This window comes from Miniopterus natalensis, chromosome 11, assembly GCF_054644295.1.
Source record: "Miniopterus natalensis isolate mMinNat1 chromosome 11, mMinNat1.hap1, whole genome shotgun sequence".
In the NCBI taxonomy this organism is placed as follows: domain Eukaryota; kingdom Metazoa; phylum Chordata; class Mammalia; order Chiroptera; family Miniopteridae; genus Miniopterus; species Miniopterus natalensis.
Window position 1 is genome coordinate 38551116 of NC_142091.1, and position 13654 is coordinate 38564769.

The following is a 13654-nucleotide window of genomic DNA, read 5'->3' on the forward strand; positions in this document are numbered from 1 at the left end:
AATTTGAAATTATGCTTAATATTCTGCCTTTCCATAGAAGGGCTCTCTTTAAGGGAAAAAACATGGGTAACAGCCACACTTGGTCAGTCATTCTAGAGGGTTCCACAGAGCTGCCCTGTGGGGTTGTGAGGAGGGTGAGAACAAGGCTCCAAAATCCTCAGTCACTTCAACCACAACAATCCTACTCTCAGTATATTTTTTATATTAGGATTCTAATTAAGATTTTGTTTGAAAGCATTCTGCTATTTAAAAAAAGGTTGGCAGAATTTAAATGCCCTCTTAAATTTAAAAATAAACAGACTTTATAAGCATCAGCTTAGAAGTTTTTAACTGATATGGATTACACATAATTTTGAAAAATGGTTTCCAAAAAACACACCAAGGAACACAATCTGAATGCATTTTCAGGGGTTTATCCAGGAATCCCTTGAATCTCAAAGACCTTGCAAAGATCCCAAATTAAGAAACTTTGTCATGTGACTTATAACTTAAATCTACAACTTTATCTTAAAACATAAATTCTTAACCTTGGACCCTGCTCCAGAAGATATGTGAATACTCAAAACTTTATAAATGTCAACATGTGAATTTTTCTTTCAGATTCTCAAAAAAAATCAGTGACCAAAAAAGAAATAAAACCTACTGTCTTAAAGAAACACAGTGATTCCCAGGTAAAGAACTGACTATGACTAGACTGAAGGCATTGACTAAAGAGAGACAGAAGAGAGTTAATTAACCCTGGAAAGGAAGGGAAAGGAGACATTCAGACACAAACTTTGGCAATATCTATTCAAGAGCCATGCAAAGAGAGGATTCTGTTGCCAGAGTAAATGCATCAGGTCTGCCTAATTTTGTGTTTCAGATATACAATGACATCTGATCCTACACTTGCAAATATCTTGATTATCACCTGGCTTGCCAAATAGCTTACCAACAAGGAAAGAAATTGCTCTTCAGAGAATATAAGGATCTGATCCCCCTAGCAATTTCGTTTCCCCTTGTAAATTACTAAATTGCCATTCTACTTTTAAATCTCACATGCTTGGGACTCCAGTCAGTATTTTGATAAATCAGTTTTCTGAACTTATGAGTCTGAAGAAAAATCAAAGGGAAGAGGAACACGTATATTATTAGTGGATCTCTGAGGAGCCCTGATCCTTGGGCTAAGTTCTGTAAGGCTGGTGGTGGTGGAAGGAACAAAAGAACCTTCAGATTGGAGGTTAGGGGAAGAGAGAACAGAGAAAATGTGCCTTACTTTTGGGAGAAAACCAGAGAGGAAGAATTATCAAAGTTCCCAAGGATCAGTCTGGAGCAGAAGAACAAGTTATCTCAGCAGAGCTTTGCCCTTAAGAGGGACATGGAAGTAGCCAAGAGAAAGTCAGCAGACCTGAGAATGCTTCGTGGTCAGGATGATGAAAATGCAGCAGTGACCTGAGTTGAAGGGTGACCACATACCAGACTCGAAAAAAATGCATGAGAATAAAGATGTTCCCAACCCATGCCTCTGCATTCTCAACCCCCTGCCAACACTCCCATCTTTCAGTCACTTAGACATAAGTCTACTAAATAAAATTAATGCTCAAATTAAAATCAACTTCAGTTAAAAAGAATAAAATTATGCTTTCTGAACACCTGAGTATGTGACTTGACAGTTGAACAGGATGGAAACTAACCATCCTATTCCCTTATACACCTTAGGGAAGAGGAAGAAAGAGGAATAACAGAGGCAGTCTCCTAATGTCTTGTGCCTAGGAAAACTGCATAATAATACAGTCTCCGCATCACAGCCAAGATACTACCAAAACTTCTCAGAGTTTTAGGGTTAGTCTAAATTCAAAATAGTCATCTTCAGGTAGCTTTTTAAAATTTCCATAATACTAAATTTTGTGTTCCCCTCCTTTCCCACCTCATCTTGTTATTTAACAGTTTATAGCTCAAACATATTTAAGCTCATTACAAGATTCTGAGAACTTACCAAATGTCCATTCTGAACAAGACTTCCAGACACTAAATAGGTGACATGCAGTTGGGCTCCTGAATTTTCCTTTCGCTTCCTTTCAACATAATCATACAGCATCCTGTTCCAAACAAAAGGCACAAAATCATTAGTAAGAGTTTTTACCTCAACTCTTTTTTTTTTTTTTTTTAATATATCTTTATTGATTTTGAAGAGAGAGAGGGAGAGAGAGATAGAAAAATCAATGATGAGAGAGTCGTCATTGATCGGCTGCCTCCTGCACGCCCCCGACTGGAGATCGAGCCCGCAACCTGGGCATGTGCCCTGACTGGGAATCGAACCATCATCTCCTGGATCTCCTGGATCCTAGGTCAATGTTCAACCTGCTGAGCTACGCCTGGCCAGGCATCAACTCTTAATTTGTGACTTAAAAGTTAAGTATATTAAATCTTCATCAAATTTTCTACAGAATTTTTGCTCAGTCTATGGACAGAGAGTTAAGCTGGGGTGAACTTACTGAGCTGGCACAGTGACCCAGTTCATAACTGAAATAAAAGAAATCTAGTAATAGGTCCAGAGGGAGTGAACCTGCAATAAAACAGTAGCATATAACAAAGAGAACACTCAACCAAGAATGAATTCAGTCACTATGTGATCCTGCATAAGTTCATTAATTTTTCTAGGCCTCTTAATATCCTGCAGTATAAATCGGGAGGGTTACTAGATATATTAGTGATTCTTTTACCATGGGATTCATGTAGCATCTATAACCCTCCACCCCCAAAATTGGAGGTAAAATGTGCTTTTTTTGCGGGGAGTTCAGGATTTTCAATAGTTTCTCAAAAGGGTTCCAAAACATTAAGAACCACTAAGTAGATGATCACAAATGTCCAGCTTTGATAATCACTCAGACTCAATGCTGTTTCAGAACTACAGAATGTAGCAGCTTACTTCCACTGCCCAGTGTTCAGAGTATCCATTAACCCGAGACACCAAACACTCGATGCTGCTTTTAGTAACATCCCTAAATTCATTTTATCCTTATGATCCAGCAAGTATCAGAGGTTGGCTCCCCTAAATAACTTTTTACAGATTAATAAAAACAACAAAAGAGATATATCATTTGTATTTTTTATTTCAAGAAGTATATACAGAGTCTCTATAACGTCATACTTTTGCAAAGGAAAGCTAGAAACTCAAAACTCAAAAATTCCAAGGGAAACTCAACCTACACTGCTGAACACTGCTGAAGCATCTGCTCTCTCAGCTTCCATGACTCCGCACTGAGTCCCCTGCTACCCACCCCTCTCACTACCCCTGCTCCATTTCCTGCACAGACTTGATTACCTCCCCCTTTTCCATTACAGAGTTCTGTCTTCAGCTATCTTTTCACTCTACATATTAGAGTGACAAACCATCTGGGTTTGCCTAGATTTGAAAGGTTTCCTGAGACATGGGCTTCTGGTGCTAAAATCAACAGTCCTGAGCCAACCAGGATGGTTGGTCTATTTCATTCATCCCCATGGCTTCACTAATTCCTGACAACAACATCTGCCCAAACCACCCAAGCCAGAAATCTGGGAGTCATTACCCTTCACTTCTCCCTATCCAGTGAGTTGCCAAATCTGGTCAGTTCTCTCTCCCAAGTAATTCTTGACTCCATGCCCTCCAAATTTCTTGACTGGACTATTTCAATTCCAAGTGTCAATTCTGCACTCTCACCCCTTCATTATCCAAAAAGCTGCAACAGGAAAATGCAAATCAAGTCGTTAGGTCGACAAAACTTTATTGAGTGGCTCCTTCATGTTCTATGCCTTAGGGAGAGAGCAACGAACAAACCAAAGTTCTAACCTTTCTGCTAACGTTGCAGAAAAGAGACAAACAAGTAAATAGATGTTAAATGGTAGCAAATCTATAGGGAAAAAAGTAAGAGTAAAGAGTGCCTGAGAAGAACTTTTGCTATAAGGTGATTAGGAAAGGCCTCATGAGCAGAGCCCTGCAGGAAGTGAGGAAGCGAGGAAGCCACCACTGTGGAGATCTTGGGGAATACTGTTCCAGACAGAGAGAATAGCAAATGCAAAGGTTCTGAGGCAAAAATGTAGGCAAGATCCAAAGAACAGAAAGGAGGCAAGTGCACTGAAGCAGAATAAGAATAGTGGTGGCAGAGACAGCTAAGGGCCAGACATGCAGGGCTCTGTGGCCCTATGTAGAACTTGAAGCAAGGAAGTAATCAGAAGGTTTAGAGCAGAAATACCATGATCTCACCTTTTACAAGGGTCCCTGACTGCTGTGTGTAAAATACACTGCTGAGGTGTAAGGGATGATGCAGGGAGACTAGTTAGGAGGCGCTACTGCAGTAATCCAGGCTAGAGATGATGGTGGCTCAGAGTAGGGTGGTTGCAATGGAGGTAGTAAATTAGTGGATGAATTCTGGGAGAATTTAAAGGGAGGAACAACAGTATTTCCTGATTGGTATAGAGAAAAAGGAGTTATGGATGACTGAACTAACCAACTCAAAGAATAAAGTTGTCATTCACTAAGATGGAGAAAAGCAGAAGTAGGTGTGGGGGACAGAAATCAGGAGTTAGCTTTTGGGGCATGTTAACTCTGAGATGCCTATTAGTCATTAAGTGCTGTTGAAAAGGTAGCTGGATATCCTTGTGTGAAATATTATTATTCAAAATTTTTCAGTAGCTCTCCATCCCCTATGGATCAACTCCAACTCCCTAGTAATGACATGTAAGACCCTTCTTATTCTGGTCCCCTGTATCTCTCACCATTCCCTCACACTCACATTATTTTCAGCCTTATTGAGGCAGGATAAGAAGAAGCTAGGAAAATTCCTTAGCAAGTGGAATAGGGAAACTGAGACAGATAGCTGAACAAACTGGCCAAGCAATTTACAGCCAGATACAGAAGGTCACCTCCCTAGGGATAACATCTAGGCCTCAGTTGTATTTCAGCTCCAAGCCCAGAAAAGCAGCAAAATCAGGTAGGCGACGCTAGGACCAGCTGCAATGACTGAAGACCTCCTGCCCTGATACTGACTAATCAGTGGAAACCATGGCCCTGAAAAGCACACCTGGAAAATTAGTGAATATTCTGCTGAAACCCCCCCATAAGACCTCCCCCAAGATTCCTGCCTGCAAGAGAGATAAAAGCTTCAAGACAAAGGACCCAGCTCCTGCTCTCCCTCTGGGGAGCACACCCGTTCCTTCCCCTTTCTCTTCTTCTTCCCCTACAGGCACTCATTTCCTAAACTCTGAGGGTCCTCAAGAGACCTGCAACCAGGGGAGCAATGGGCAGCTGCAGTTCATCCAGGGCTAATCTCCTGAGCCTGTCTCCAAGGCCCCCTTTTCTCTGACTTCCCAGAGTAAGCTAAGTCAGCCCAGCCTGGGCTCTCCTGTTGCTTCTTCTATGCTAAGCCTTTCCTTATTTCACTGTCCCCAGCTTTAATAAACATACCTACAATCACCTGGCCGCGTGTTGTGAAATCTTTCCTGCACAAAGTCAAGAACCCACATGCTACCAACTGACCCTAAGCAGACATGTTCAGGGACAGGTCCCCTGTCTAGTAACATCATTAAACATTCTGCAGTTCCCTTGCTCCTTTGTATGCCCCTCCTTCTGCTGGGAATGCTCTGCTCAGACTTCATCTATCTAATTCCTCATCCAGACAGCAGCTCAGTTATCACCTCTTATGTGAAGCATTCCCTAAAACCACAGACCAGCAGGACACTCCTGCCTTCTAAACTCTAACAGAGCCTAGCCCATATCTGTTATTAGAGTGCTTACTATACTGTATTCTAATTACTTACTTTATATATCTGCCACCCTAGTAAAACTATAAGCTCCTTAAGGACAAAAATGTGCCCTATTTACCATTTTTGTTGATTGCTCTAAGTGTTCTCATTAGTGTTTCCTTCCATGCAGCAATTGCATTAGGGAAGATGAGGTAACACAAATTCATGAACATTTTGGTTTACTTATGCTAGTTAGGACCATGCTAACAGAAGAAATGATAGGCAGGTACCATGCCCAAGGTCCTCTCCAGCTTGCTGGCTAAATCTTTTATCTACAACCCATGTATCATTACAGACATCCTCTATGTACTTGTCTTCCCAAATCAACTCCAGTTCTTTTATATTAACAGGGAGGTCAAAACTGCACAAACTCTTTTTGGAAAAAAAGTAATTTCTGCATACCTTTAGTCTCTAAGACATGTTTATCTAATTTGATTACACCAAATATTTTACCAACAAAATATGCAAAATATTCTTAAATATGAATGACAACATATATGAATTCTTATAAGACACGCTTCTTACAGACATGATTAACTATATCTTAATTTTAATTCATTAATTTTCCCTCGTGATCAATTGCACCTATAATTTTCCCCAGGCAAATACAGTGTATGGGGATACTGCCTTCCCTAACTCAATTTAATACCTTCACAGTATTTTTACAAACTGAAATTATCTTATATAAATCAATGATGGGAAGGACCTTGTCTGTCAGGTTTGTTGTTTTATGACAGAGCCTAAAATAATGCCATATATATAGTAAGAACTGAAAAATATACTTCTTTAATGAATCCAAGTAAATCAATCCAATCATGCCCAGTCACTTCCCTCAATGCCAACAGTGATACTTCGAAATAAGCCAGTCAGTGAAAGACAAATACCATATGATTTCACTTACATATGGAATCTAATGAACAAAATAAACTAACAAACAGAAACAGACTCAGAGATACAAAGAACAGACTAACAGCTGTCAGAGGGGAGGGGAGTTGGGGAGTTGGGTGAAAAAGGTGAAGAGATTTAAAAAAAAAAAAAAAGCACAAAAAACTCACACACACAGACAACAGTGTGATGATTACCAGCAGGGTAGGGGGAAGGAGTAGAGGGCAAAGGAGGGATAAATAGTGACGGAAGGAGACTTGACTTTGGGTGGTGAATACACAATACAATATACGGATGATATATTATAGATATTATGATATATTATAGAATTGTACACTTGAAACCTATATAATTTTATTAACCAGTGTAACCCCAATAAATTCAATAAAAAGTTTTTTAAAAAATCAGAATATTTCAAATGTTAAACTAAATAAATAAATGTTTACACTATAGGTAAAATAAGAAAAGGTGACAGGACACTGAAGTCTCAATTTTATCACCAGTTAAGAGAGGCTGATAACACCCATCACACTGTATTGCTAAAAAGATGTTGAGATAAACATTTGTGAAAATATCTACCATAGTGCTTAGTATTCAACAAATATTTACTGGCACCTATTATGTGCCAAGCACTAAAGATACAACATGGCATACTGTTTTTTCCAAAAGTAGCTGCAACAATGTCACTCATCCCACATGCTCTTCTACGTCCACCTAGAGAGGTCAGCTCCGCCCTCTCCCTTGACTCTGGGAAGGCTAGTGATTCACTTTAACCAAAAGAATAATGCAAACATGATACTGCTTGACTTTTGATGCAATCAGCTTCTGCCTTGGGCTGGAGAGCTAGCTTTTGATGTCCTGAGCTGCTGTGTAAGAAGTCCAGCTACCCAGAGACAGCACACTCTGATGGAAGCCCAGGCCATACAGACACACCAATGCAATGTCTGGTCAACAGCCCCAGCCAAAGTTCCAATTAATGGCCAGCATCAACTGCCAGACATGCACAAAGAAGCCTACAGATGATAGGGCTCCGCCACTGAGGCTTCTCAGCTGAAGCACCAGACGTTATAGAGCAGAGATAAGTTATTCCCACTGTGAACTACCTAATTTGAAAACTATAGTGTATTCTTATTGTGAGGACTGAGGCATTTTTAACAAGTTAACAAGCACTCGATATGCAGAAATCTTAAATATAGCAATAATTACTGGTGTAAGAACTAAAACTATAAAACTCTTAGAAGAAAACATAGAAGTAAATCTTCTTGACCTTGAGTAAGGTAAAGCCTTCTTAGACATTATATAAAAAAACACAAACAGCAAAAAGAAAAAAATATATTGGACTTCAACAATAAAAACCTTTGTGTTTTAAAAGACACTATCAACAAAGTACAAAGACAACCCACAGAACGGGAGAAAATTTTTGCAAATTATGTATGTGATCAGGGTCTAGTGTCCAGAATATATAAAGAACTCTTACAACTCAGCAATAAAAAAGACAAATAACCCAATGAAAAAATGGGCAAAGGATTGGAATAAGTATTTCTCCAAAGAAGATGTACAGATGGCCAAACAGAACATGAACAGATAATTAACACCATTAGTCATTAGGGAATTGCAAATTGAAACCACTTCACACCCATTAGGATGGCTAAAATAAAAAAAGACAGATAATCAAGAGTTGAAAAGAGTATGGAGAAGTTGGAACCCTCAAACATTGCTGGTGGGATTGTAAAATAGCACGGCTACTTTGAAAACAGTTCGTCCATACTTCAAAATGTTAAATATAGAATTCCAATCCTAGTATATACTCAGGAAAATTGAGAATACGTGTCTGCACAAAAACTTATACTAAATGTTGATAGTCGCATTGTTTATAACACCCAAATGTGGAAGCAACCTAAATGTTCATCAGCTGATGAAAGGATAAACAAAATATGGTTTATCCATATGTTCTTGGTTGAATTGTGTCCCCGCCAAAATATATGTTGACGTCCTAACCACCAGTACTTCAGGATGTGACCTTACTTGGAAATGGGATCTTTGCACATATAACCAGTTAAGATGAGGTCATACTGGAGGAGGGTGGGCTCCTAATCCAGTATAACTGGTATCCTTATAAAATGGCCATGTGAAGAAAGAGACACAGAGGGACAACAAATGCCAGGTGACAACAAAGGCAGAGACTGGGATCATGCAACCAAGGAATGCCAAAGATTGCCAGCAAACCACCAAAAGCTAGAAGAGGCAAAGGAGGATTCTTCTCTACAGGCTCTACAGGTTTCAGAGGGAGTGTGGCCCTGTTGACACCTTAATTTTGGACTTCTAGCCTCCAGAGCTGTGAAATAATATACTTCTGTGATTTTAAACCACCAAGTTTGCAGTACTTTGTTATGGCAGCCCTAAGAAATGAATAACACCATATAATGGAATAATTCAGCTATAAAAAGGAATGCAGTAAACCAGTTCCTCAAATAAGGTCATTTCATTATACAGTGGTACCTCGGTTTTCTAATATAATCCGTTCTGGAAGACTGAGTTCTGAAATGTTCGAAAACTGAGGTCTCAACAGCCGACAGCTAGGCCTCAGGATCTTGCCCTCAGCGGAAGCCGCGTGGCATGATCGACTTCCGAGGCATGTTCGAAAACCGAAGCATTTCCTTCCGGGTTTATGGCATTCCTAAACCAAAATGTTCATCAATGGAGACATTCGAAAACCGAGGTACCACTGCAATATTGATGAGATACTGTAGGAACTTAACTCGTTTACTGTATCAGTTAGCCTATGGTGAAATTGGTTTCATTAGATGCCGTTTCAAGATGATGTTAAGTGAGCACTTATTATCCTAATACATGCTACAACATGGTCAAACCTTGAAAACATTATGCTAAGTGAGAGAAACCAGGTACAGAAGTTTACATATTACATGATTCCATTTATATGAAATGTTCAGAATTAGCAAATCTACAGACAGAGAATATATTAGTAGTTGCCTAGCGCTAGGGGAAGATGAGGCAGGATTGTGGGAGGATACAGGGTTCCTTTTGGGGCTGATGAAAATGTTCTAAAATTAATTGTAGCTATGGCTGCACAATTCTTTGGATATACTAAAAACCTTTAAATTATACATTTTCAGTGGGTGAGCTGTATGGAATGTGAATTCTATCTCAATAAAGTTTGTGTTGTTTTTAAATATGAAAGAAATACATATGACACAGTTAGGGAGGGTTGACAATACCTGAAATAGAGCATTAGGGGAAGGCTGTTCGAAGTCTTGTAATGTGTGAAATTTGAGTGGAAACCTGAGGGATGACAACAGCTGGGAGAACAGCATTCCAGGCAGAGGGAGTGGTGCAAATGTCCTAGGGTGAGAATGGGCTTGGCATATTTGAGGAACAGAAAGGCAAATATGTCTGGAGTATAAGAGGTAGAGAGTGGTGTGGGATGAAGATGGTAGAGAGGCAGGAGTAAGATAGTCTGTTAATTCTATAAAACTTATAGGTAATAGGAGAGCTACAATAAAATTGCAGGCAATTTTATTTAATCTCCAATATGCACCTTTAAACCCCAACAAGCTTATATAATAATAGTTACCTTATTTCACATTTTAACACCTATAATGACAACAAATAATAACTCTTACAGGTGTCCATTCCCAAAATTACCTGAACCTCTTGGTTTGGGACAGGACTGGTCTTAAAACAGCAACCTTTTTTTCTTAAGGATTTTTTAAATTGATTTTTAGAGCAAGAAGAAGGGAGAGGGAGAGAGAGAAACATCGATGTGAGAGCGAAACATCGATCCGCTGCCTCATGCACACCTCCTGCCTATCGGGGATTTGAGCCCACAACCCAGGCATGTGCCCTAGCCAGGAATCAAACCAGGAACCTTTCGGTATACGGGACAATGCCTAATTAACTGAGCCAGGACACAACAGCAATCTTAGTCAAAATCAGCCCTGGGCCAAGAGTTTAAGTCAGGAAGGCATAAACATACAGTCAAAATCAGACTCCTAGAACTGTCAAACAGCAACAAAGCCAAATCAACCCACTCTAAAGAAGAGGGAATTTCCAAGGCTGATGGAACATTCCTACCACTTAAAGAAAGTTCCTGTGACTCAAGGAACAGGAAAAAATCAGACCACCTTTAGGAATAAAATAAACTAAATGAGTATTTAACTCAATATATGTGTCCTCAGCCTGTTCACCCATTCTTCCACTTGGGACACAGACAACATCGGCACATTTGCAGGTCAAGAAATTTAAGCTTGCTTTTTTCCTTTTCAGCAAGGAAAGGTGATATGGCAAAATTCAAGAAGTGCAATGCTCTGCACCACCCTAAACATTTCTGTTTTAGTTTTGCTTAAAAAGTTCTCCCCTGTCTTATACTGTTATACAGCTTGTGTCAAACACCTGTTGATCTCATTCTGGAGGTATTTCAACAACACCCAGAGATGGGCCTAAGGAACATGTGTGAAGTTTAATGAAGATGTAAGATAACAGACATATAAATCTGAGATGTAAACAGAATTGGCTAGCCCATTTAATAAATCTGAAATAACAAAGTGATGTTAACCAGAAGACAAGACTACAAATAAATCCAGTAAATGTATTACAGTAAGTGTACTACACATTTGTATACAAGTCTAACCTATCTCCTAAATAATAGACAAAACTAGTAAAAATTGTATTCTTTCCCATTTCCCAGAAAAAAAAAGTTCTGACCTAGAATCTATCTATAAGGCTATAAACAAAAGCAAAACAACAAACAAAAAACTCCAATGTGATTAAAATTAGTAGTAAATTGGACTTACTGTTTGGCCTGGTTAACATGAACTCCTAGTGTATAGCTCAGCCATTTGTATGTCACCTGCAAAAAGAAGGAATTTTTTTTAACGTTTTATTAGATAACTCCAGAGTGCAGATCAGTTCTAAGGGCTCCTAAAGATTCCCAGTCTTAGATGATTATGCCTTATAAATTATAATAGATGCCACTCCACTTTTGCCAAGAACCATCCGTCTGGGCAGGCAGGACTGATATATTTATCTTACAAATATTAAGAAGTTTGTTTCACAGACCAATTAATGCAAAGGATCTATAAAAAGGACGGCTGGGTATACATTAAAGAAAAAGCTCTCATTTTCCTCCCACTCCTTGTTTTATGAAAGGCCCTTTTTTCACATTCTGTCCTTTTTGAGGACCACCACGGAAAACTATACTAAAACTCACCTAGAAGCTACATTACTTTTAAGTGTATAACTCAGAAAAACTTCTAAGGAAAGTTGCAGCCTTATAAACAAACATTAAAGGGCACAGGTGCTGCAGGGTCAGGGAATGAATGAGGCGGATGAATGCTGTATCTTAGGTTAGATTGGGAACTCCTGGCCTCAAGACTAGATGTTCCTTCCATCCTTCCTTGAACTCTCCTGGCACTCTCTCAAAGTCTTCCAGTCCTAAACGCTGAGTTTCCAATAATTAGAAGTGTTACAGAGGTTAGGCAAAGACAGTAATGTATAAGAAAGAAAACATTAGCAAGAGAGACAGACCTAGACTGGAAAACTGCCTATCCCTTTCTAACCACAAATGTTATCTGGCCCCTCCGTCTGCTTCAACTGCCTTATCTGCCGACCTCAAGGTGTGTCACTGCAAGGAGTAAATGAAATAATGTGTATCCAAAGGTCACAGCAGGCAATCATCACGATTTGCAAAGTGCATTCACGTCCATTGTCTCACTTGATCTATATTCCATCCTAGTGAGGCAACTCAAGCCTGTACCAATACCAAATTTCCGGTAAGAGGAAACCGAGTGTTGGAAGGTTAAACAACTTGTCACTTGAACCCGGTTACAATTTCCTCAACAGTAAATTTGGAGCTTTAAACGCCCACCACCTTATCAGACCGGTGTAGAGATGCCTTAGAAATATTAACAACCAATATCCTCCCTCCGCGGCCCCTAGTCGGTGCACAGTGCCCACACGCCCACCCGAGGGACAGGGACTTGGCGGGCGCACCAGAAGACCTCTCCCTTGGGGTACGAGGCGTGGGGACCTGTCTCCCTCGTCCAGTCCCTACGAGACCACACGCAGAGGGGTCAAGGACCCCGCCGCCCTCGCCGGGCCCAGGACGCCCGGCGTTCCCCAGTCCTAGCTCCTCACAATCTTGTTCTGGTCCATGACGAACTCGTCTATATTTTCCAGATAAAGCTGGTCCGCCATGGTGCTGCGGCGCTGGGCCCCGCAGCCTCTAGGCTCCCCACGCCGTCACAACCCCAGCTCCCGCCGGCGGGAAACGTCTTTCCTCCTCCACCCAGGTCCCGGGTCGTTTCCCACGGCAACGGCGGCGACGCGCTACGGCGGCCGTGCGAGGGTCAAACTAGTCTCAGAGACGGCGCAGGCCGAAGTGGGCGGGGCTATGGGAGCGGGCGGAAGAGAGGAACTGGGAGAGCGGGCGCGGTCTGGCGGCGCTGTGCGCGGAGCCCTGGTTTCAAATCTTACCTCGGCCCCTTAGGGACTGACCCCGGGCAAAATACCTGACCTCTAGAAGCCGCAGTCTCCCCACCTATAAATTGATAAAATAACCCTTGACCTTTCATATCTTTATTAAACAAACATTTATCAAGTACTTAGTCTATTCCAGGCACTTCTTAGGCACTGGGGACACAGCAGCGGGCAATAAAGAAATAAGTAATTTTAGTAGAGTGATGCCAGCTGGGATAAAGTACTGCTTGTTATAATCCCTCAGAATTGAGAAATTAGGGACGGTTTTCAAGAAGGGGTGGGAGGGGGCGGTGGTTCCATAGAGGCAGGAGCATTTGCTGGGAAGAGAAAAGAATTCATTAGGACTGAACTGCTGGGTGAAGAGGCCAGTGAGGAGAGAGGAGACTTAGGAGAAGCCTGGAAGGCGGTGTGAACGGGCACAGGGACTTTATTCTAAAGAGAAGCTTTCAGGTTGGAGAATTTCAACTAAAATACCTCTTAACATCGGCCCAAAATCCCTTGATGATTGACTGCA

At 40.8% G+C, this 13654-nt stretch overlaps 1 protein-coding gene across 1 annotated transcript in view; it reads right to left on the reverse strand.

The window, feature by feature from the left end:
- POLD3 (DNA polymerase delta 3, accessory subunit) overlaps positions 1-12936 on the reverse strand; it is a 55683-nt gene extending 42747 nt beyond the window's left edge. The window contains exons 1-3 of the mRNA XM_016208454.2: positions 12799-12936; positions 11457-11512; positions 1976-2078 (exon numbers count right to left, since the gene is read on the reverse strand). Coding sequence (XP_016063940.2) covers positions 1976-2078; positions 11457-11512; positions 12799-12858 — 219 coding nt within the window. The 5' untranslated portion in view covers positions 12859-12936. The remainder of the gene's footprint in view (positions 1-1975; positions 2079-11456; positions 11513-12798) is intronic.
- Between the last annotated feature and the right edge of the window lie 718 nt (positions 12937-13654).